This window comes from Callithrix jacchus, chromosome 10 (genome assembly GCF_049354715.1).
Source record: "Callithrix jacchus isolate 240 chromosome 10, calJac240_pri, whole genome shotgun sequence".
NCBI classification, from domain to species: domain Eukaryota; kingdom Metazoa; phylum Chordata; class Mammalia; order Primates; family Cebidae; genus Callithrix; species Callithrix jacchus.
Genome location: NC_133511.1, coordinates 28,468,684 through 28,494,575, shown reverse-complemented (window position 1 = coordinate 28,494,575; position 25,892 = coordinate 28,468,684). Strand labels below are relative to the sequence as shown.

At 45.7% G+C, this 25,892-nt stretch overlaps 1 protein-coding gene across 2 annotated transcripts in view; it reads right to left on the bottom strand.

The window, feature by feature from the left end:
* Positions 1-25,892, bottom strand: part of FLI1 (Fli-1 proto-oncogene, ETS transcription factor) — a 118,798-nt gene that overhangs the window by 17,518 nt on the left and 75,388 nt on the right. For both annotated transcript variants that reach the window (XM_035265058.3, XM_002754578.7), the window contains exons 4-5: positions 21,139-21,342; positions 12,433-12,498 (exon numbers count right to left, since the gene is read on the bottom strand). In XM_035265058.3, the coding sequence (XP_035120949.1) occupies positions 12,433-12,498; positions 21,139-21,342 (270 nt within the window). The remainder of the gene's footprint in view (positions 1-12,432; positions 12,499-21,138; positions 21,343-25,892) is intronic.

Below are 25,892 nucleotides of genomic sequence, written 5' to 3'. Positions count from 1 at the left end.
TCTCTCTCTCTCTCTCCAAATAGATGAAAGAAAGAATTTGGTTGATGAACAGGGACTAAACAAGTTTCTTTTAAATACCTTCTAGCTACCAATCCCCTCAAAAAACCTCCCTGTAGTGGAATTTCTAAATCAGTATATTAGGCAGGACAAACACATTTGGAATACTCTGTACTGAGGTGGCCCCCAATAGGGCACTGTGGATCTAACCTCCCTTTTTTTAAAAAGTATTTTGGGGCCCTTCTCCTCAAAACAGCCAGTGGGGACCACTTCTAATTTCTATTACAAATCAAGCAATGGTAATGGAGCTGCATCAAGCGAGGCCAACTGCACTTAGCATCTTTTCTCTGTTGTCTGGAGTGGGATGAGTGTGCAATGTCAAGGTGAAACTTGGTAGAGATGGCAGGCCTAAAATAGTAACAGCCCAGAGTCTGCAGATAAATTAGAAAACATGTAAAACCCAAATGGCCCACTCAGTGGATGTGAACTGCCACTGAGAACTGTAGTGGAGATCTACCCCATCCAGCACTCAGGGTCATGAAGGCCCCTCCCTGGTAGTGCAGGAGGAGTCGTTGAGCTCAGTCCAATGGGAACCAATGGGGAGGGTGTTCTGGAGGCCCTCAGCACCATTCCTACAGCCTGGCACCAGCTCCCTGCCCCACTTTGAGGTTTACCTAATGTCATTTTCCTTTACTAAAATGTAGCAGGGCTCATGCATTCACTGTCACCATCATTAATGTTGCAGAGCACATGGGCACCTAGGAGGGTCTTGATTTCTCCAGAGTGCATCTAAGAGCAGCTCTGGTAAGCAGAAAGCCCAAAGACAGCCCAGGGAGGGCAGAAAGGGCAAAATGGGAACTTCTGGGCAGCCAGAATCATTGCCTGGCCTGGTGCCTTCTGGTACGGGGATGAGAAGAGGCGAGCTCTATAGTGGCAGTAAGGAAGCAGACTCAGAGCAGGAAGGTGCCTTTCTTCTCCAGTTAAGCATTGCGATGAAGCCCTGGCTGTCAACACTGGGGCACTGCAGGGGCGGGACATTCCAGAGAAATGGAAGAAGATTATTCTAAGAACACAAGTGCTCAGCTCCAACGTTCTCATTCCTTTATCTACCAAGGGCACAGGCGAATTTATGAGGCACATGGGGCAGAGTGGGGCAGCCGGAGCATTCTGGAAGTGTCTTTAAAATGCTTTAAGCTGCTTTTGCCATCCCTTATTTCTTCTTGGCAACCATGGGTCCATGAAGCTTACAGAGGCAGAGGATTACCCATGAAACTGATAGACCCATGAAATTATTCAAGGGAAACTTTATTTCTCTCAAATAATAAATTTATTAAATTTGTTGAATTTATCCACCCCCACCCTTATTCTGTTTTGTTTTTCAGACAGGGTCTTGTTCTGTGGCCTAGGCTGGAGTACAGCAGTGCAATCTTGACTCATGGAAGTCTTGACCTCCCGGGCTCAAGCAATACTCCCACCTCAGCCTCTGGAGTAGCTAGGGCTATAGGTACACACCACCACACCTGGATAATTTTGCTTATATTTCCTAAAGATGTAGTCTAGTTGTGTTGCCAGGGCAGATCTTGAACTCCTGGGCTCAAGTGATCCTCCCACCTTGGGTTTCCAAAGTGCTGGGATTACAGGTGTGAGCCACAGTGCCTGGATTTTTTTAAAATTCAGTTCATTAAAATTCTTACCGATAGTGTTACTCAATATAATATTTTCTCTTCTAAATCTCTTTTTTCCTTTTTCCTCTTAAATGTAGTAATAAACACAAAAGGATATGTGTATAATTATATCAATTATGAAGCATAACGATGAAAAAGACATCTGTGAAACCACCACAAATAATCCTTCCTATATGTTGGCCTTTCACTTAGAAAATGCCTGAAACCCATTTGTCTCCATGTGGCATGGAAGAGGCTTTCCTCTCCCTCGCTCTGTCCAGAGACAAACAGAAACAAGGAATTTGACTGATGAGCATGAACAAAGCATGTTTCTTTTAAATACTTTGCAGTTCCATTACCGTGCACCCCATCCCCCCCGCCAAACAACCCCTTTATAGTAGAATTTCTAAAATTCTAAATTGCTAGATTCCTTCTTAAAATGCAAATAAGATTGAGTACATTGGGTCAGGCTCCTGATTTTTTAGATGGTAGCAGGAGTCAATACATAAACATAATTTTAGCAACCAGACAACATCAGCTACCTGTGGGAAATATACCTTTTGCGGGGGGGTGGTAAATGGAGTAGGAAAGGGTCATTTTGGAGCCCTTGTCATTGCCTGGGTGGGGAGAGGACTGCAGGAACAGGCTCTGTTCTGCTTCATACTAGCTTTGTGCTTCAGGCTTAACATCATACCTGTGATTCAGGTAAAACCGGGATAATCATAGTGCCACTTAACAAGGTTTTACGAAGGATAAAGGTGAAGTGAATAGGAAACTTCTTGGCATATAGTAGGTGCTTACAAATGTTAGCTCTTATTGTGGCTGCCAGGAGGCATGATAAGAAAATTTAGGAAAGGAAGGTTGAAATGAGCAGAAGTCACATTCTCCCTGCAATGTTACCTTTCCTCAGCCTCCTCCTGATGGGCACAGACCTGAAGGGCCTGTGGAGTCCAGTTGACAACAGTAGCCTGTAGTGGTTGGGCCAAGAGGGGGCAGTGGTGCCATCATTCTATGATTGAAATCTGCTCTTTATGAATCTTGCCTCTGTGCTCAAGGATGGGACTGATCACGACTTCCAAGGAACCGCCCTGGGGTCCCATGCAATGGAAATTTAGGGCAGGGTAGAGAGAAAAGGCAGCGCCATGCCAGCAGCTGCAGTGGGTAGAGCCAAAACATCCACCTTGTGGAAACATCTTGAAGGGTTAGTTCTACACCAAACCGCCAGGGAGCAGTTTGAGGTACTTTGCCTATTCTTTTCACCCATCCATCCAATAGTCCCTTCCTTCAAGACACTTCCAGTCTCACAAGACAGAAGACTGCTGGGCTAGGATCTATTCAGTGATGCACTGGTAAAACAGTGGGTATAAGCAAAGCATCCTGGGGAAGGGTGGATAAGATCATAATGAGGTAACGCCATCTGATCTAACCAGGGAGCTAAAAGGTGAGTGTGGTATCATAGAATAGGGATTGGGGGTCAGGGCTGAGAAGGATGAAAGGAATACCTGGCAATGGGAGAATGGGGAAACATCATTCCAAAGTGCGTTTGAAGACAGAGTAGACAGGAACCAAGTCATATTTGAAGGACAGGTCTTTGGGTTACAACCTAAATGGGCAAAGCTGTATTACTGAGCAAAACTGTCACACCTCTGTGCTCCAAGGGAATCCACACAGTTCTGGAACTTGCCTCTAGTGGTCCCACAGAGCTGAATCTGGATGGCCTTCCAATATGAACACATTGAAGAGTGGGTGGTCACCTTAAAAGAAACCCCAGTATGGCAGGCTCCCAGGCAGAACCGTGTCTCCTTTCAACTCTAGGTGGTCGCCCTTAATTGTGCCTGTGGCCCATACAACCTCTGGTAGCTTTGAGAAAATCTGAGTTCCCTCCATAGTCAAGTAATCAATCAATGAATCAATTAACACAGAAACTGGGGAGAATGATCATTGGAAGATATTGTTGTTTCCTTCTGTTTCAAAAAGAATCCTCAAAGAAGTAAAACCTACATACACAAAATTCCTCCTCTGATGGAATAGGCCCACCTCTAATAAGGCAGCGGACCAATACTCAGTCGTTCGTCTCATTATCCTGGAACAAATTGACACTTGTCTTAGGAAACAGGCTGTTTCCAATAATTTGAGGAAAGTGTGTCCTAGTCACTGTGTAAGCCACACGTGTGCAATAGTAGCGCGCACAGCACACCCACGAAAAGAAATAACAGTCCTTTTACTTAGAGAAAGGAAGGATAATGGTTACTTAGAAAGTGTCCCAGACAAGCTGTCAAATTGAATTCAGAGAGCTGGAGTCTGACTCCAGGACAGGGCGGGCTGGCTAAATTCCCGAGGGATTGGGGTTTCCTGCCTGCTCCAGCTTAGAGACAACGAGTCTTTGTTTCCAGTTCTGTTGGTCTCCCTCCTCCCCCAGTCTCTGTTTCTCTCTCTCATGCTCGTTCTTTCTCTCTCTCTGTCTCTCTCTCTCTTAATCTCTGTCTTGTGAAAAAAAAAAAAAAAAAATACATGCAATCCCCCAGAATAGGGTCAGATAGAAAGCAGACAGAACATTAACTCTGGAATTTCAAAGGAAAACAGTTTTTAAAAAATAAGATGGAGAGAGAAAACTACTGTCTATCCCATAATCATAAATCTTGCCTCTGTACCACAGAAACAGCACACACGCGAGTGCGCGCGCACGTGCACAGACACACGCACAGGCACACAGACATCCCACAGTCATCCCTGCTTTTGCTATGAATGGCTTAGGGGCATTTCATCATAAAGGAAGAACATATAATGACAATGTTCTTCACAGGCTCTCCTGTGAGTCTGTGATACCCTCCAATTTGAAGTGTGTGTGCGCTGACGTAGACAGTGCCTGCGGGGCCACACAACCTGCTGCATGAGAGATGTTATTTACTCCTTAAAAATAACAGGAGATTACCTCACAGTATTACAGGCGTTTTCCTTCGAGTACACATGTTCCAGAACAACCCCCAATACGCTGCGCTCTACAAGGCAACACACACACAGCCCACGTCTACACGGAGCACCAGCTCGCGCCCTCCTGCGCAGACACACATACAAGGCTGCCAGATGCGCGCCCTCCTAAGTGCTGCACCCGGGAGCGCATCGGCTCCGCTCAGGCCTGACACGGGCAGTGCACAGTGCAAGGAAGGAAGATGGCGTACTCCGGAACGCGTTCGCCCAGAGAAACAAGGCAGAGATGTCCTGGGGCATCTTTTGAGTTATGGAAAAATTCAAAGATATATAAAAGTAGAGAGAAAAGTCCAATGAACTCTGTGGCCCCATCTCCTTACTTTAACAATCATGAATTCATGGTCAGTCTTATTTCAGCTCCATGCCCACATACTCTGCCCTCCCTGGCCAGATTATTTTGATAGAAGTCCTGGCTCTTGGCTCCTTCGCTGAGCTTCCTGTCTTACAATGACATTTCTAACTGCACCCAGTTTTCCAGATTTCAGGAAGCCACGGTATGCAGGTTCTACCCCAGGCTCTCTTCCTGAAACCCACATCAAATACCCAGGCCTTGGTTACTCCTGCAAGGGCCCACCTGGGCTTCCATCTCCAAAATTCAACCAGAAAACCCACACAGTTGCCCCACAAACTGTGGTCCCCACAAACACCCACCCCAGCAAACACACTGGTTTCCTTGGTGCCTTCCTCCTTCCCTTTACTTCAATATCTAGTTCCAGCTCTGCAATGCTGCATCTTGCTAGAGGCCTCTGTCTTTCACTACAACCTCTAAAACCATAAAGGACATCCATAAAGGAGGTAAATGCAGGGGAAATAGATGTGATAAATGTGAATTGCCCCCACTCCAGAGCGCAGCAGTTCCTTACGTACTTAGCTGTCTGTCTCTCTGTTTGCCTAGAACCTGCTTGAGGGTAGGTGCTGGGCTCTGTTCACCATAGTTTTAGGGCTCAGCCTGGTACTCTACGCAGAGAAGATTCTTCATAAGAAAGAAATGAATGAATGGAGAGCATGAATCACAGAATTTAGCTCTATTCCTGACTAAGGTACCAGGTATCTGCAATATCTGCCTACATAGAAATAAATGTATATATTTGTCTTCACTCCCTGTGTGACCTTGGCTGGGTCTACACCTTCTCTGGCTTCAGATCTCTTCTGTTCTACAAGGGATTTGGAGAGCATGTTCGGCTTGAGTATTAATGATACTCAACTGCATTATTACTTCTTGTGTATGGCATGCATTGTTACATTTTTATTACATACAGTTTTATATTCCCTTCATATTTCATAGGTTTGTTTCCCTAATAAGTTTGTTCTTGTTTTTGTTTTGAGACAGGGTCTCTCTCTGTCACCCAGGCTGAAGTGCATTGGCGTCATCTCTGCTCACTGCAACCTCTGCCTCCCGGGTTCGAGTGATTTTCTTGCCTCAGCCTCCCAAGTAGCTGGACTACAGACGCATGCCACCACACCTGGCTAATTTTTTATTTTTAGTAGAGATAAAAAATTTTATTTTTAGTAGAGATGGGGTTTCACCATGTTGGCCAAACTGGTCTCGAACTTCTGACCTCAGGTGATCTAACCGCCTCAGCCTCCCAACGTGCAGGGATTACAGATGTCAGCCACCGTATCTGGCCCACTAAGAAGTTGTAAAGCAGCTTGGTTACCTATGCATAGTATCCTTCACAACCCGTGGTACAGTGTTAACATCTGATAAACCCTCAAAAATATTGTAATTAGTTTTCAATAATAATGTTAATTACTATAATTTTTACTGTAATAAATTAGAACAATTTACCATCATTGTGACTTTTACTGAGTACTTATTGATGTGTCAGACATTGTGCTGATTTATGAGTTTTACATCATCCCTTGAAGGGCCACTACAATTATCCTCATTTATGCATGAGGAAACTGAGGCAGAAAAATGCTTGTCCAGGTCACAGTCTGAGTCCAGAGCCCGAGTTTTTAATCAGTGTGCTATAAAGCCGAAATAGGAGGCCAATGCTCGCCTTGGGTAAATTGAGAGTATTAGTTAAAGAATCCGTAAGATGTTGTCAGATGCTTGAATGAAGAATGCTGAGATAATGATTCTGAAAGCAGCCTAGAGGAAACACAGAACACACCAAAGGCCCAGACTTGAGTCTGGCTCTGCATCATGACCTGGGTGACTTCTAAGGGCCTCTGTATTCTCTCTGTGCCTTGTTTTCATTATCTAGGGAAGAGGGCTAATAATACTACCAGCCTTATCCTCTCACGGTGATGGCACCAGAGGGCACAAACAGGATAATGGATAGGAAAGTGTTTGGCAAACCATACCGGGCTGCCAAAAAGCTGTTGTTACCATGTGCATGGCTCCTGCCACCTGGGACTCCCCTGGAGAGAAGCCGGGCTCTCGTTAACGTGGGCTTCAGCGCCAGCCAGGCATTTCACTCTAAGGGACACAGAAAGGTAGTTTCTCCCCTCTCTTTTCCATACTTAGCATGCAAGCAGACAGACTTTTTATCCATTAGCCAAGGCAGTGGCTGGAGATGGCCATTCTGCCTGCAGTGGGGCCTCGGTTTTCGGTTTCCACCTTCAATGGCAGTCCTGAAAGGCTCCCAGGCTGGGGCTTGACGCTCAGTGCTCCACAGGCCCTTGGCGGGTTGATGAGTTCCAGGAGTTAATAAACAAGGAACTCAATATCCTCTGTCTTTTGGAAAGTCAGAGGTATTTAAACAGATTCAGCAGGAGGAACTAAGGAAATGAGGGCTTAGGCATGCAAAGCAGCTCTGAGGAGGAGATGTGCTGATTCTTGCACGCTGTTCGGCCAGCCGAGTGTGCTGGGAAGGCCTCCGGCAGGGTTTGCCCAGAAAAACACACTGAAGCTCTGATCTGGGACCAGGGCAGACACAGGCACATCTGCAGCCTGAAGGACTGGAGAGAACAAGGTGTGGAAAGTCAGTAGCCCTGGCTCCAGGACTCTCATATACTTGAAAAGGCCCCTTAGCTTCTACAATCCCTGTGTCCTCCCTGTAAAATCTCGTTACCAACACCACATCTACTTTTTAGAGGGGTGAATGGAGACATGTCAGAAATTTCTGAGATGTACTAATGTACAGTTGTCAAAATCAGTAATATCATTCATCAATAAAATCAGTCATCAATAACAATAATGAAAAACTCATCAAGATTGACAGTCTCTTCACTTACCTACACCTTTATCAACATACCAGTAGGGCCTGCTCTTCCTTTTCTAGGACAATTTGGGGCCAGACGACTGCCCAGTGTATCTCCCAGAAAATATGGAGTAGCTCTAACATGGACTTCATTTTTCTCTAGTTTGTCTCTGTTCTATGAAGCAGGCTTCGCTAGCTTGGCTTACAGAAATAATCTGGAGAGCTTTAAACCATTTCCAATGCCCAGGACTCACCCCTGGAGATTCTGAATTAATGGGTCATTTTTTGGCATTTGGGCATCAGTTTTTTTTTTATTTTAATTTTTGCCAAATGTGGGTGAAGGGGAGAAGAAAAACAAAGCACACTGCCATGTGTGTACCTACGCAACTGTCTTGCATGCTCTGCTCATGTACCCCAAAACCTATAATCCAATAAAAAATTAAAAAAAAAAAAAAATTTTTGCATTTAAAAAATTTTAGTAAAATATATAACATAAAATTTATCATTTTAATCATTTAAGTGTACAACTTAGTGGCATTAAGTACATTTCCAATGCTGTGCAATGATCCCCACCATCCAGCTCCAGAACTTTTTCATCTTCCCAATCTGAAACTCTTACCCACTAAAAACTAACTCCCCATTTCCACTCCCTGCCCCTCCCGGTAACCACCATCAGCTTTCTGGCTCTATAAACTTAACCAAGTTAATTCCTATGAGTGGAGTCCTGCAATATTTGTCCTAGAGTCAGTATTTTAAAAGATCTCCAGGTGATGCTCTGTGCTGTCAGAACTAAGGGCTGATACCAAGCATGTTGTGTATCGGTTCATTTCTGGAAAAAGAGAAGAGTTTAGGAACGAAGATGGAGCTGACAGTGGGAAAACTGCACGGACAGAAATGAAGTAATGCAGCACATTCACATCTTTGCCACATTACATTTAGGCTAGTATTGCTTTTGCAGAAAGGCAGCTGGAAGGGAAAGGCTGTATTTGTCAGAAAGTGAAGGGCTTTTAGTCTAATCCTCTGACCTGGTTTGAGTCCTTGCTCTGCCATTGTACCCTTCAGTGAGTCACTTAATGGGGCTGAACCCCACTTTCTTTTTCTGCAAAATAGAGATAATAATATCTAATTCAAAGACCCAGTGCAAGGCTCCAAACAAAGCATGTGAAAGTGTCTGATATAGTCTAAAACCCTTTATAGATGACAGTTCTGCCTGCTATTATAAATGGATAACAATAGCTTTCATCCTAATTTTTTTTTAAGTGCATTAGCCTTGATAAACTAAAGGTAGAGAGAGCACAACCACGCTAGCTGAATCCAATCCATGTCCATGGAATACTTAATTTAAAGGGGTTTAAAGATTATTCTAAATTAATTTTTGAAATCTAGTCTTACTTCCTGGGCACAAATAACCCCTAGAGATTGCAGCCATTTTCAAAAGACAAGCTGGAAGAGTGATTATACAATTTTAAAGCAAAAACCCATTTTAATTTGATAAGTGCTTTGCAGACACATTAATAGACAGAATCTCAACTTCCTTGCTTTGTGCTTGATGCCAGCACCTGCGCTTTGTGGACTGCACCAATGTACACTCACACACACACACTCAAAGACAAGACACACACAGAGACACACACACACTCACACACACACTCTCACACAGACACACACACACACACAGACACTCACAGACACACACACACAGACACACACACTCACATATACAGACACACACACATACACACACAGACACACACACTCACACACACAGACAAACACACACAGACACACACAGACACAGACACACACACTCACACACAGACACACACACACACTCACACACATACACAGCTCTCGTGCTCTTGAACTCTGGGTTTGTTTGGGGCTGTGTGTGTCTCATTCAAAGAAGATGGAGCCAAGGTTGCCTGAGGTCTTCTAATAGCTAATAGATAGTGATTAGAGCGAAGCAGGAGAGCCACTGAGAGGTGGGAAGAGGCAGAGAGGGAGAGAGGGAGGGCTGGGTTAGCTTTGTCTTGCTAATGTGCTTTATTTTGTGGCTTGAGGGGTCGTTCAGACGGATTCAGACCACCTCACAAGGGGAAGGCATAGAGGAGCAAGACAGCTCAAGTGGAGAGCTTTACTGGGGACAAAAGATGCACCTGCAAAGCGCAGGCTTAATCGTCTCTAGAGGCCAGGCCCGATGCTGGGAGATAAATGCCGGCACCACCTGAATGAAGTCCCGGCAGCGTGCATTTGCCTGGATACTGCAGTTAATTCACTTCAGAAGAGGGGTTGCTACCCAGCAAGAGGGAGCTGCTCCTGCAATAAGCCTGAATGAGCCAGCAGTGTTACAAAGGTGCTTCCTGTACACAAAAGGGCCAGGGGAAGGAAATGTGGATGGCAGGTAGAGGACAGTGCTGAACAGTAAGACCCGTGGAGGAGGAAGGCGGTGGTTAGCAACACATTTCAACTTGGACAAACCAGGTTCTAAACCAAAACCTGTATGGGAAGCCCAATATCAGAAACTCCTTCTTTAGCTCTGCCTCTGAGCCTCATTGGCTAATTCTGATGTTGGTAGCAGGTCGTAGCCTGGAAGAGTTGGAAGAACTTACAAAAATCCAAATTCAGCAGTTCAGAGTTAGGGCTCCTCCCATCCCTCCCTCCTGCCCTTCCTTCATTTTTCCCTTCCTTATATCCTTGCTTTCCTCCCTCCCTATCTTCCGTCCCTTCCCTTCCTTCCCTCCCCCTCTCTCTCCCTCTAGTTATTTTTTCCGCTTCTTTTTTCCTTCCTTCCAAAAAGTGGATCCCTATCTGCAAATGAAATAAAACTCAATATGTAAAGCAAATCAAAGACAGTGGCTCTTGAGCCCTCGCAGAAATGTGGCTCCTGTCATCTCCTTAGAAGCCAAGAGCTCCAAAGTCAGGGCTGGACGCTTACTGACCGAGTTCCTCCCCTTCATTTGATGGGAAACTGAGGTTCAGGGCATGAAATGATTTTTTCACAGTAAGCCGAGGGTGCCCTGACCTTCAATCTAATGCGTTTGCCACTAACATATATTTTCTTTCTTTAGACATCTGCAAGAGCATATTAAAATAGGTCATCAAGTGAAGTGTGACTCACAATGTAGAATGAATCCATAGAAATTCAATTTTCATGACAACATTCAATAAATCTGATTTGCGAAGGAAAAACAGTAGCAGAAACAGGACTGGGCAAGGGTGGGATAGGAGAGAAGGAAGCAAATGAAAAACACAAATGTTTAAAAGCATATTTCTGGTCATTACTAAATTATAAACTGTTAAAATGAAACATAAAGTGCTATATGATCAAAGATGTAACCTTGGACAAGACACCCAGCTAGCATCTTTGGGTCTCTGTTTTCTTCATACCCCATGTGGATTTTGAGCCAAGTGGTCTCTTCCCTTAGAAGATCCTTATGTTCCTTTGAAAGGTTATGCTGTGCTGCGCTATTTGTAACTGATCCTAAAAGCTGCTGCCTTCCTTCTGTATTATGGGGAGAATGAGTTAAAGAAAAACTGGGAACAGAGAGCGACCCAAGGAGGACAGAGTGCCTGCCACATTCTTACTATTCTTCAAGCTCCTATTCAGAAGTCCCCTCCCCTGTGGAATTTTTGCTTTACCATGAAAATATTTTTTCCAGTCTATCTCTAGTTCCTAATCATTATTTATTTACATTTTTTCTCATTTAAGCCAGGTGCCATGAATTATTCACTTGTTTAAATGCCTGAAATCTAACACAGTATCTGAACCATTCCTCACGACATTTCACAAAGATGCTGAGAAATGTTAATGTTACTAAAATCTTCGTTGGCAAGTATCATTTGCTGAGGCAGTTTTCTTTCTCTCTCAACCAAACCAAACCGAACCAAACCTGACCAAATCCTTAAGCCACCACTTTGAAACTGAATGCCATTGCTCAAATTTCTTTTTCTTTCTTTTTGAGACAGAGTCTTGCTCTGTCACCCAGGCTGGAGTGCAGTGACACAATCTTGGCTTATTGCAGCCTCTGACTCCTGGGTTCAAGCAATTCTCATGTCTTAGCCTCCTGAGTAGCTGGGATTACAGGTGCCTGCCACCACACCCAGCTAATTTTTGTATTTTTAGCAGGGATGGGGGTTTTGCCATGTTGGCCAGGTTGATCTTCGTTCAAACTCCTGACTTCAAGTGATCCATCCACCTCCACCTCCCAAAGTGCTGGGATTACAGGCGTGAGCCTGTGCCTGGCTGCTAAAATTTCTCAGGGGAAAACCCCTTTAAATGTAGACATGCTGGAATCCTTGAAATCTTCATTTCATTATTTTCAGCAGAGAAAACTCTCAACTTTCAGCTTTGAAAGTAAGCAGCATCCATTTTATTCTAAAAGCAACATGTTTTCCTGCATGGAGTGACAACCTCAAGTTGTATCTTTGTGATATTATTACAAGATACCGTAAAACCTTATTGGACTTTTGCAACTGGTAGCACCATGGCAAAAATATTTGGCTTCTTGACTTTGCATGCTAGAAAAAGTTGAGTGGAACAAGCAAGCTGGTTTTCTGCAACAATCTTAACAGCATGGGATGGTGTCATGTCTGGTACAGAAGAAAATTTTAAGTGCACAAAAGAACAAACTCACCTTCTTTGACACTCAGTCGTGAGGACTGGTCTGTGTGGGAGGTTGTATTATAGGCCAGCAGTGAACCTGAGAGGCAAAACAAAACAGGTTATAACCAAAACGTTCTTCTGAGATCAAGAGTAGAAGACATGAGAAAGGGAAGAGATGGGGAGAGGGGAAGAGGGACAAAGGACTCCTAGAAAGAAAGGAAGAGCAAGTCTAATCCATTTGCTTGGAGACAGTCATACAGGTCTGTAATTGCTTTATGGAGTAAAGAGACGGAATACATTGGAATGAAATGCTCTCTGGGAAAAGAAACACCACAGCTCCTGAGCTGCCATATTCATAGTTCTGAAGTGCTCTGGGCTGTGCCATATCATGATAGGAACATAGCATTGAGAATCACTAGACCTGGGTCCGTCCCAGTTGTTATTAACTCACCACGTGACAGCTGGTGAGTGACATGTCTAGATTTTGATTTTTTCTTCTTGATCTAGAGCAGAGGTTGGCACTCTTCTATCAAAAGGAGACAGTAAGGTTTTATAGGCTTTATAGGCTAACCGTAATCTCTGTTGACCAGTCTTAGTTTCTGTTTTGTTTTGTCTGTGGGCCACTTCTGGCCAGATTTGGCCTTCGGCCTGTAGTTTGCCATGGCCTAGAGGAGAAGCCAGTATCACCCCTTTCTGCTGTGATATCCTCTGGGTTTACAAACATAAGGGTCCTTTTACAGGTGAGGGTGAGGTGCATGGGGCTCTGTTAGTCGTGGCTGGGGCACTGGGAGTTGGGAAGGAGGTGAGTGGTAGTATTCCAACAGGAACTTTTGCTTCCCTTCACCTATGTCTAAGAACACACAACTGAACGCGAGGAGTCATGCGTTGAATTTTCTATAATCTCAGAATGCTGATATCTAATCTTTTAAAATAAAACTTCAATGCATCCCTATTCTGTACCCAGCACTTTGAAATAATTTGTTATTGCACGTAAAACACATTCTCCCTTCTTTCCCAAAACTAGATTTGTTCCTTTGTTTAAAGTGAATTCAAGGTTGTGTTTTGTGAAATGTAGGCATTTTTGCCATTCTCTTTGAGATTCTCAAGGGGAAATCTTAAAGAGCCCTCAAAACTAGGGCCGGGATCTGCTTTTACAAAACATACCATAAGCTCAACACATGTGTTCGAGGCTAAGAAAATTTTTCTAAACAACCCTTTTCCCTGCTTCCTGTGGCCAAGTGGACTGGCTTGGGTGCCAGGGGTGGGAATGGGCTGTCAGACGCTCCTATTTTTAGTCTCCAGTCATGGAAGGGATGCAGAAATGGAGCTGCCGCCTCACCCAGCCGTGGGCGTTTGGTTGTGTGTCTCACAGAAAATGTGCGCACTACCAGGCCAGACGATGAGGAAGAGAATTTTATAAGAATCTCCCAACTGCCTAGAACAGGACTGTTAGTTCTAGCTCTCCAGCAGCTCCAGACAAAAACAAGCGGGTGGCGGAGGGGATGGGGAGAATTACAAGGGCGGTATTGAGCCCACTGTATGCCAAAGTGTGGCTATGTGGATGCCATTTTAGAAATGAGACAGTCACATGAATGTAACATCCAAGAGGCAGCTACATTTGCTTATTCCATTTTTAAGAATATCAATGACGAAGTGAGGCTGTGACAAGTTCGTTTTAATAGTCAAACACCAAAAACTGATGTTTTGGGCAATGATGGGACCACATTTATGACAGTGGTCCTATAAGATGGTAATACTGGATTTTTACTGTACCCTTTAAAGGTTTAGATGCACAAATACTTGCCATTGTACCACAATTGTCTACTATATTCAGTACAATAACATGCTGTACAGGTTAGTAAGCTAGGAGCCACAGGCAATAGCAGACAGCCTGTATGTGTAGTAGGCTATGCCATGTGGGTTTGTGTAAGTACATTCTGTGGTGTTCACATGAAGATGAGCTGTCCCTGTCACTAAGCAAAGCACGACTGTATGTTTATTAAGCAAATGAGAGTTTAAAATTAGACCTGCCTCTTATCACTGACTAGCTTTGTGCTCTCCATTGATTTCCCTCATCTCTCTCAGCCACAGGTTTCTCATCTGTAAAATGGGCTAATAATGCCACTTACCTAAAATGATACTGCAAAGATCAAATCAAATAATGCATGTCACGTGCTCAGAATGGACTTTGGTTCATAACAAGTGTCCCATAAACGCTAGCTATGATCATTACTATTTTTACATCCTTCCTCCCACAGATGCCACAATTACACACGATAGTTCTCTCTGTAGATGTGTTTGCCGAGCATTAGTCTTGTCCTCTGGTTAGAGTTATGAATGGGTTCTGCTGCAGCACGACTGGAAGCAAGTGAAGAACTGGAACCAAACATTCCGAGGGCAGACAGAAGATCCCAGAATCAGGGCCAAGAATGCTCGCCTCTCTGTCCCTGACGTTCTCTCCCTCAGTCTGAACCCTCACGGCTGGAGCAAATAAAGAAAATGATGGTCTCCGAGGAGCACACCGCCTGAGTCATTAGGGCAGATGTAGCCGAAAGCACGAAGCTTAGATAAACCACATTTATTAAATTTCCCCCTTGGTAAAAGTTCTTCTTTGGGCACACATGAATTCACAAGAAACTCCCAGAAAGCCGAGAGAAAGGGTCATTTGACCTCTCCAAAGCTTGCATGAAATACGTACTTCATGGCAACCTAGGAAAAGGACTCTGCCCTAAAGACTGTTCTTGGTTCAAGTTTCACTGCTAGAAGGAATGGCTGCCTTCTCTGAGGAGGGGCTGGTTGGGGGCATCTGGCCTCTCTCTCAAGGGACCCACATTCCCTCATCTTCTCCGATTTCTACTTCACCAGTTCCCCAGGCTCTGTTTTCTTAAGGAACTTGTTCTGATGCAGGCAGGTCCTCCCGGAGCCCGGCCTCCTGCTCTGTAGCTTTGGACCGCTTTCTCCTGCCTTGAGGCTCTGTGTGGCCTGACCCTGCCACGGACTGCTGAGCTCCCCCTCCTTCCTGACACCAGCGCATCATGGTAAACAGGCCAAGATGAAGAGTGGGGGAAGCAATGCTCTGAACAAACAGGGTGTGCCAGATGCTTTCCATCTATTCTCTCACTTAATCCTTGCATGGGCCACACAGAGCCAGCATCCCCTTATTCCTTTATACAGATGAGAAGGGCAACGTTCAGTGAAGTCATAGCATTTACCCAGGATCACACAGCCAGAGAGTTCAAGAAGCAGGAGCCTCATCCTGGTCTATCCACAAAACCTGTCCTCAGTCTGGCAGACCCCAACACCTGCAGGCTAAATCATAGAAACAGGCAAAACTCACCTATGGGGATGGCAGGCAGGGTGGTGGTCAGTTTTGGGAGGAAGCAGCATTGGGGCGGAAAGAGCGTCCAGGGGGCTGAAATTCTACTCCTTGACCTGGGAGGTGCTCAGCTGAGTGAGTGGATTCACTTGATAACTCCTCAAGTAGCTCACTTAAAGAGCTTTGCACTCCAGTTCAAACTGAAATATAACATTTGCCTACTTGGTTATTTGTCAGTTTCTGTACGTGTGTTTGCATATATGTGTTATATGGGTGTGTATGCATATACATATTTCTATTTATTGGGGCATTTTTGCTCTAAAAAGCATAAAGTAGCTCCTGCTGATAATGGAATGGCCTTCCCAAAGTGCAAGCATGAGAAAAGGATAATTTTCCGTTCCGTATTTGAGTCCATCTGCTGCTGGAGACAGTATCAGGATCTGAAAAGAGAGGGGACTGAGCGGCATGAGGCTTTGCAGGTGTGCAGCAGAGCGCCAACAATCATGCTTTCTGCAGCTCCCCACTCTCTCAACCTAACCTGCTTTTCATCGGGGACACCTGGGCCAGGGGACACAAGAGTCCCAGAGCCAAAGCCTTTGTCTCCTGCCTCTCTGTGACCATAGAATTCACCAGTGCCCCTCACAGCCAGCCTATTGAATCCGGGTCTCCCTTTTTCTCTGGGCTGTGCTGCTATCAATGGCTCTGGCTGAGTGTGCGGGAGTGGGAGGGTGTAAGGCTCTGGCTTCTTTAAACATCAATCCTGGCTGACTACTGAGTCCAGGGAAACCTGCCTGGCCTTTTGTTCAGCTGGAATTCTGTTCCCCTTCACCAGTCAAACCCCAGCCTGGAAGTGATAAGACTGCACCAGCTTAATTGCCCAGACCCAAAACCTCTGCCCGGCCATCTGAGGCTGCAGGTGGAAAGACCGCAAAACGCAAAATGTGTTTTCCATTAGTTTAAATTAAAAATGGGAATCAAGATAGGCACCTTTTCTGTGGTCTCCCTGTCACGCAGTATATTTCATTCTTCTGAGCAGCCACTGTTTGAAAAAGCAGTTTCTTAGTATGTCTTCCAGGTCAGACCCAGATAGACTTACAAACCCAACTTGTTTGTAAAAGTAAAAAAAAAGTCTCTCTTTCTTCCTGCCTCCCCGCCTCCCCCGGGGCCTCGGGGCTCCCAGACATGCGCAAACTCCCCCCAGCGGCCCCGAGCCTGAACTGCCGGCCGGCGCCCTCCCCTGTCCTGGCCTGAGAAAGGCCAAATCTTGTTCCCGCAGCGAAGGCGCCTTTGCCAAATGGGGTGTGTCTGTGAGAGCTTCTGGAGGGGCCGCCAGTCAGGCCCAGCGAAGGCTTAGCGTGGTGATAGGTTTGGCTTAATCGGCCTCCTTTCAGGAGGCCACAGGAAAGTTTTTGGAAAGCATTTATCTCTTGGTACAAATGACAACGGAAAATGCCATGGGGGAAGTGGCCGGGCGGTCCACGTGGAAGGCTGGGAGTGAGGCTGCCTCGCCTGTGTGGCACTTCCTGTCTCCAGGGCCGGGGGGTGGGGGGGGGACATGGCAGCGCCAGGCCAGGGACTGGAACTCAAGAGGCCCAAGTCTTAGATACAGGTGCTCTCAACCGGCTGGACGCCTTTGAATCAATATCTGAAGCTCTCTAGGCCTCAGTGGTTTCAGCTTTAAAATGGGGATTGTAGATAGTTATCCACAAGGGGGCAAGCTTTTCTTTGTTGTTTTGTTTTTGAGACAGAGCCTCCCTCTGTCCCCCAGTTGAGATTGCAGAGGTGCAATTTCAGTTCACTGCAGCCTCCCCCTCCCGGGATCAAGCGATTCTCCTGCTTCAGCCTCCCAAGTAGCTGAGATTACAGGTGCCCCCCACCACCAAGCCGGGCTAATTTTTGTATTTTTAGTAAAGACAGGGTAAATTTTTGTATTTTTAGTAGAGACGGGATTTCACCATGTTGGCCAGGCTGGTCTCGAACTCCTGACCTCAAGTGATCTACCCACCTTGGGCTCCCAAAATGCTGGGATTGACAGGTGTGAACCCTGGAGTTCCCAGGACCCATGGGAATAACCCCAAGGACCATGGCCACCCCTTCCAGCCCCAGCTGTCACAGTCCTCCTTGCATTTCCAGCCACTCTGGCACAGCTGACATATGGGTACCACGTGTAAAGAACAAGCACCTCCCAGCAGGCCAGGTGAGGCCTAGCATGCCGGGCTATCAGACAGGGTCTGTAGGGGCTCAGGACACTGCTGTTTTGTCTCGACCTGGAAAATACATTTTGCATTTAAAATGTGAACCTTTAGGTCCCCTCCCAGACCACCAAAATAAATAGTCAAGTACCTCTTGTGAAAGTGTAAATTTGATGCCAGAACTTCCTATCCTATGAGGTTTTCCTTTTTCTAGACTTTCTACTAAAGCCTAGAAAGATTGGAGAAATGCCACCAACTTGGACTCTTCTAACTTCCAACCATTCATGGGCTCAGGTCCTCAGTTCTCCATCAACTTTCCTTCACCCTACAGTACTTTCTCCACCAGAGTGAAGGATCTCAGCTGTCTTCCTTCCGTCTCTTGCTAAGTGGAAATATCTGATGCCCACCTTCCTCTCCAACAAAGGACAAGATGATAAAGCAGAGAGAATCAGCACACCTTCCCCTTGCCTTGACTCATCGCCTCAAACTCTCCGCAAGCACTGGCCTTCCTCCTAAGCACAAAACATCCACTGGAAGTCAGTCTGGAAAAACAATAAAGTGTTTGAAGGGTTTAAAAGGGTTTAAAGTGCTGGTTTTCACTGGGGAGTTCCCAGCAATCCAGAGCAGAGACAGAGCAGACACAGTCGCCAGCACATGGCCTCCTACAAACGCTTAGCAGCCAGCCACCACCTCACACCAGAGGGTCCCCAAGGCTGGAACCCCAAGGTAGACACCAATTAAAAAGCAGCATGAATCCAAAAGCCTTTTCCCTGACAGTGGACCATTTTAAGTCTGGGTTCCTCAAAAGGATATTATAATACTATGTTGGGGCAAGTTTTTTTTTAATTTAACAGGAGTGTTTTAATTTTTTGCTTTCACAGGCAGACATGGTTTTTCTATCAATGCACAGACCACTTTATAGTGAGCTTTTCCACTCAACATTGCATCCTAAGTACTTCTCACAGTGTTTCCCAATAATCATTTTAATGGCAGAACAACTGCTTCCCATCTTGCGGATGGACTACTGTTAACCACCATCCTCACTCTGGAAATCTGCCCTGCATTTTCAGATATCTTCAGTCTACATGCTGGATCCCACCTCCTCTCAGCTCTGGAAATATGCTCCACTAATAAGTCCCTTTTTGCAACCTAATATTTTTATTGATTTGGGGGCATTTTCTGTCTATAAATATTCTCAAAAAGAGAGAAGGAATTCACTTTTTCTTGCCATGCTATACCCCCCAAAGTGCCAACCTCTGCACCTCCACTTCAGCCTTGTTATCTGCTCTTCTCCAGTAGAAAGTTGAATGCTGACCAGTGACCATTTTCTTGGGTGTTTGTCCCACTTCAGCATCTGTGCGTTCGTTCTTTGGTGGCAGGAAGTGCTAGTGAGACTTGAGCTGTTTTTGGACTGGTTAGGGCTCGGTGGGTATACGGCATGAATGGACTTTCCCCAGATGGAGAGAATACCATGAACATTGTCCCCACAGAGGCATCCACCCAGGAGTCTCAAAGCACTGGGCTCTTTAACCAATAGCTCAGAGCATGCTGTCTGTGCTACTGTTGTCCTCTCTACTCTGGCACATGAGGAAAGGGCTCATGGTTCCTGCAAACTCCTGCTGAATCGGGTTGCTTTGCTCTTCTCTCCTTCTCATGCTAAGCTCCATGCACTCACCCTAGCCTGCCTAGATCACTGCAGGACTCTGTTCAAAGATCCTTACTTTTTAAAATTCCACAGACACTTAAAAGCTGAAATATGAATTAGAAAATGCTGATTATCCAAAGCTCTGACAAACTGGGTGGAAAATTGTCCCCTTTTTTGAAATTGTTTCTTGGGCTGACCTCATGTTGCAACAACACTCAGACATGAGGTAATTGCTCGGAGGCTAACATACACTGCATCATCTGCTTCCTTGCACTGGTTACCAGACGCCTCGGAAAGGTGACCAGAGAGCACGGAGGTACCAGCGGAAACTTCCAAAGGCATCTTTTTGATTTTTTAATTTCTCCAGCCAGCACATGTTGCCCCTGCCCCACGAGGAACACTGTCGCTGAAGGGGACAGTGGATTCCAAAGACTGGGAGTTAAAGGTCCACTGAGCGATGGAGGGCAAACAGAGCTCACCAACCCAGAGCCAGCCAGTCCAGGAAAAGCAAGTCCCGGAGGTGCTGTTGGAGGATCTCAACTTGTGAAGGGAACTTAAAATCACCAAGCCCCTGCCGAAAGCCAAACTTCCGGAGGACTCCCAGCTGCCTTGGCCATTCACAACAAATTGCATCTCAAGGCTGCCCTGTCTGTCTTTGCACAGTGCTCACTGCTAGAAAGCTCATACATAGTGCAATCCCATACCTATATTTCTGTGATCCTAGCACCATCTTTTCAGTCCCCAGGACAATTCTTCCATACTTAAGGATAGCATTGATATAACACCTGGCCTAGATTTCTGGCAAAGTGTTAAGGCTGAGGTTACCAGTGGGACTAAAATAATTCCATTCCTCTGCTCTGCATATATTTCATATCAAATGAAATTCATATAAGACTGATAGGCACTTGGTGCTAGGGAACCTCATATTAGATGAATCTCTCGGACAACTACCCGCTTTCTTTCTTAAGCTCGTGCTTTCCGACGCTCTTTTCCTTTTCCTGACTGTACCAGAAGAAAGCTTCCAGTAGATCCTAACACATCTGCAGCTTTGGCTACTCTTCTTTTAGCAAGGAAATGTGCCGATAGCCCCGTCATGTGGGGTTAGAGGGTGTCAGAGTACCCCAAGATTAAGAAGAAGCTAATATGTAAATTATTTTCACAACCTTAAATCCAAAAGCCTCGAAACCAGAGTTTCCTGGAGGAACTTTAAATAATCACTTAGGAAAACACTAGCCAGGGCCCCACCCATCTCTATCTATTTACAAATTGGAGTAGTTTCTGGAACGGAGATCTCATGGGAGAGTGTAACTAGCTCTGGCAGACCCCCTCCAGGTCACAGCTGTCTATTTTTCTCCATTCCTCGTTTTACTTCCTGTGACACTTCAGGATTGGGTCTGCCCCTCGCAGGGTCTGTGGTAGCCCACGTGACCCTGGCAATGCTACAGGCCCCACGGTGCTGTTCCTGCGGCATCTGCGCAACGTGGATGGGCAGCACGGACTTCGTCTCCATGGGGTTGGCTCCATGGGAAACGAGCAGGCCTTGCAGAGCTTTCTCCCAGCCCTGGGCACTGGAGCGGCACTTACTTTCCCTGAGGTAACTGAGGTGTGACAACAGCACTTCCGTGTTGTAGAGGGTGGTAGCGCGGAGGAAGTCCTCCTTGTTCATTTTGCACAGTTCCTTGCCATCCATGTTCTGGAAAAAGGATGTGTCGATCTCCATCAAGCCGTATTCCTTTATGGCCCACTCCAGCCACTGCCTCACGTGCTCCTGTGTCCACAGCGTGGGGTCTGCGGAGGAGAAGACGTTGTTAGCAAGAGCTGCAGGTAGGTAGAGGCTCCTTGAGAGCCTAGGCAGCCTCCCCACATCTCTCCCTCACCCCTTGTCCCTCTCTCTTTCCCTTCTTTCTCTCTGGGAGAGCCAGCTCCCTTCCAGATGGTCCCCCTAGAACACCCATCTGGCTCCACGGCATCTGGCACTGCCTGAACCACTTAGCACTCCGGGGAGGTGCTTAGCTGCCTCACTAGTATCCTGACAGAACACTCTTTAAAGTTTTGGAGGGTAGTTGAAACCTTTGCCTCAGAAATGGTGGCATCAAAATGAAAATAAACACAATTCCACAGACCCCGGGAACAATGTCTCTGGAAAGGGGAACCATCTGTATTTTAAGAATATTAATGGTTTCATAAAAGAACACGGATCCCTCAGATGGCTATAGAAAAGAAACAGAGAGACTTTTACTGCAATTCCATCTGTGCCACTGAAACCCCACTGGCGTTAGTCCTGAACATAAACCCAATCTGGGTTTCGCCTTTTAAGTACAGCTGTGTTGAAATTTCTACCAGAAATTTAAATACCCCAGGATGAGAGATAGTGTTAGGGAGAAACTTGTAACCCTTGAGTGGACACAGGTACGGTAACCACTGAGGCTATCTCTATGGTAGGACACTCACACCTCCTTCTCCTTTTGTGTGTGTGTGTGTGTGCACGTGCGTGCGTGTGTATTCCTGCACACATGCACATGTGTGGTGGGGGTGGGGTAGGGGTGTTGCACGTTCAGCACAAGTGATGGGTTCCAACAGGTTCCACAGTAGGCAGAACTCTTATATCTTATCACCTACCACAGTCTGAAACCCATCTCTTCACTTCACAACTAATTGTTAGTGGGTCCAATAAACACCTTAAATATCCTCATCATAGAAGAAAACTACATGACACTTGCCTTCAAGAAACACTCCTTCCCATGAAACAGGTAGGCAAGCATGCCACTACTAAGCAATGGATTTTGTGGCGGTGGGTCAAGGACACGTAAGTGGAAAGGAATAGTGAAAATTTGGAGTCATGGAAGACTTCCTGGAAGAGGAGAAACTAGGCATTTTATTGTAAGTCAGCCATTAGCCTCTAGCTTCTAATGAGCCTGTTTTATTTAACATATTTATTAGGCAGAAATATCTGGCCACCCCTCAACTAACTCACTCTCTCATTCTACAGTGTCTGTGAAAGCTCTTGGCAAAGCTGGGAACCAGGGTTGAATGATTAGGAGCAGATGTGGGGAAAGAATCGAGGCTCACACTTCACAGCTGGGCAGCCACAGGCAAGTTTCCCAGCACTTTTCCACGAGCCTCTGCCAGCTGCCCTTGAGCTCTCCATCCCACCTTGGTTTTCATGTGTGGGAATTTGGGTGCCCAGGCCCTGCCCATGCATGAGTGGTTGCTGTATTGTGCTGGAGGCAGAGGAGCTGGCAAAGGGGAGGAGTTAGGAGACTGGGTTCACAGGTCACAGCCTACTGCTGAATGTCATTCCCACAACCTAATGCTGGGTGAACAGTGACGGCTCAGATGGTGGGTGCAATATGCCATCTGCTCCGTGTGCTCTGTTTTTACTTACCAAGGAAATCTTGTAATATCCCATTTACAGATGCAAAGTGGAGTCTTAAGGTTAAGTTTTGGCTGGGCGAGGTGGCTCATGCCTGTAATCCCAGCACTTTGGGAGGCCAGGGCGGGCAGATCACAAGGTCAAGTGATCAAGACCATCCTGGCCAACATGGTAAAACCCTGTCTCTACTAAAAATATAAAAATTAGCCGGTGTGGTGGCGTGCATCTCTAGTCCCAGCTACTCGGGAGGCTGAGGCAGGAGAATTGCTTCAACCTGGGAGGCGGAGGTTGTAGTGAGCTGAGATTGTGTCACTGCACTCCAGCCTGATGATAGAGCAAGATACCATCTCAAAAAAAAAAAAAAGGTTAAGTCCTTTGCTGAAAGCCTCATTGCTGGTAAGTATCAGGACCTGGGTTCCAATAGAAACCTTCACAAGACTTCACTAAGCTGGAGAGGTGGGTCCCCCTAAAGCCCCTTTCCTCTTCTCACCATCCTGCTTTACCTCACCTGTGAGTTACACTGCTCTGATGCCAAAAAGCAGAGCTCCTCTAAAGCGTCATTGTACAAGTATGTATTTCTCTCTCTCTCAGATACATTTCTTGCTTTTTTACTCTCCAGAAGCAATTAGGCCTGGATCACTGGCAAATGGAAATAATTTTGCACCTTTTCAGAATTCTAAAGAAACATATCCTAGGGGGAGTTGGATTATGGAGCATATTATTTCATTCTTCACTTCTCCCAGTTCCTCACTTTTAGTATCCAAGACCTCAAATTCAATTTTATACCATATATTTTATTTATTTGATTATTTCCTCCCTTGTTTTGGCTCTGAAACAATATTATTTCTCTCACTCTACAGCACAGTGAATTATAAATCTTCAACTCTGGATCATGCTAAACTCTTCCAAATGTATTTCTTGGATGATTTAGTCCTAGTTTCTTCCCATCTGAACATGGAGCTAGTGATTAACTAGGGCCCACATTTATACTTGTCTTTAAATCCCATCATAAATTCAATTGGTTATTCCACTAATATTTTATGGCCTTGATTTGTCGACTTGCCCAAATGAGACTTCCCCTCATGTCCGGAGCCTGGCCTGGAGGAAGCCAAAATGTCTGAGGATCTAGACGATCCAGCCAGAGCTAAAATAATGAAGTAATCCATAGCCTGAGAATTCATTACACGAAGTGCTTTGAAAATCATTTGACATGAATTTGTGCTATTTTCGCCATCACTGCTATAGGTAAGTTGGCTCACTGAAGCCTGACATTTTGCTATTCCTTTTGAAGGCACTTCAATACTGATTGAGGGTTTGGAAGGTCGACATAGCAGTTTAGCCACTTCTGCCCATTTCCCAGATTCCTTCCCAAAAATGACGACCAAAATGAGGTGGTGCCAAAGGTTGATTCAGAGACAATCTCAGATCCCCTAACCCTTCAGTCCCTCAAGCTTTCCCTCCCAGGCTGGGAGCTGTTTGGCTGAAGCAGGGAGTTTAAAGCTATTTGAGTGAAGAGCCTGGTGAGGCTCAGCTTTGCTTTGGGGTGTATAAAGAGATTCCTACATGTCAGTTCTAATATGGTTTCACTGTTTGCTTTCAGTGAGGAGGGAGACAATACACCTGGGCTAACCATGACTAGCTGGTCTCCTGCGACAGGTGTTTTAAGTAATAGCATGGAGATGAAGCAATTTACATGGTGCCTGGCACCTAGAAAGCACTCAATAAATGGAAGTGATTCTTCCTCTTCCTTTGTTAGGTCAGATGCTTGTGGAAGAGCGAACTTAGAATTCCTTTAGGAGTCATTTGTAAGTCCTACAGGGTACAGAGAAATTCCCACAAGCCCCACCCCTCTCCTGCCTCACTCTTGCTCACACCTTCTTGAATTTGGCCCAGAACACAGGGAGGCAGCTGTAGTCCAGGGATATGGTGAGATGCAGCTTCCCAGGGAAAACAAACACCACAGCCCAAGGCAGGAGGGGTCCCTTAAAATTTCTGCCTTTAGATCTACAAGCAAATGCCTTCAGACTATCTCAAAGAGATCTCTAACCTTTTGATTTCAGATGCAACTATATTTATACTTTTACAAATGGAAGGAATTTTGCTCTCTGGTAAAGTTATTTTGGTAAGATCAGGTTTAATCCCTGCCCTGTAATCCACTTTGCTTAAGATCTGGACGTCCTTACTCCTTCTACCTGGCACCAGCTCTACACGTGGCAGTTTTTAAACACCCTTCTTGTGCAGGCGCTGAGCTTGCTGGTGCTGGCTGGGGTGGAGTGTCCGGCCAATGGACTGAAGGACTGAACAATGATTTTATTTTCTGGGACCAACAGCACCAGTACCTAGGAAAAAGAGGCTATTTTTAACTAATGACATAACTTGTGGCACACATGTTAAGGCACTCCATTAGTTAAATATAGTTATTTCTATTTTAAAACTCAAAGAGCTGGCTGTAATTTTGGAGAGGTGGAACCCGGCAGATGCCAGGAAGTATAAGCCTGGAAGGAAGGACAGGCCTCTGCAGCTGCCCTCCTCCTTACAGGCAAGGATGCCCATGTCCAGAGCTCACGGGATTCCTTTTGGGTGGAGGCAGCCTTGCTGCCCATCCTTGAGGACCAGGCCATTGAGGTGGAGTCTGTGGTGTGGTCTGTTTAAAGGTGGGGCTTCTAGCATCCAGTCCGCATATCAGGGGACATCTGGAATACTGGCTTAGAGAGCAGCTAAGGAGTAAGATAAAATGTGCAGGGTTTGTTTTTTTTTTTTGAGACAGAATCTAGCTCCATCACCCAGGCTGGAGTGCAATGATGTGATCTTGACTCACTGCAACCTTTGCCTTCTGGGTTCAAGCAAGTCTCCTGCCTCAGCCTCCTGAGTAGCTGAGATTACAAGTGTTCACCATCACTCCCAGCTAATTTTTGTGTGTGTATGTTTTTTTTTTTTTAGTAGAAATGAGGTTTCATCATGCTGG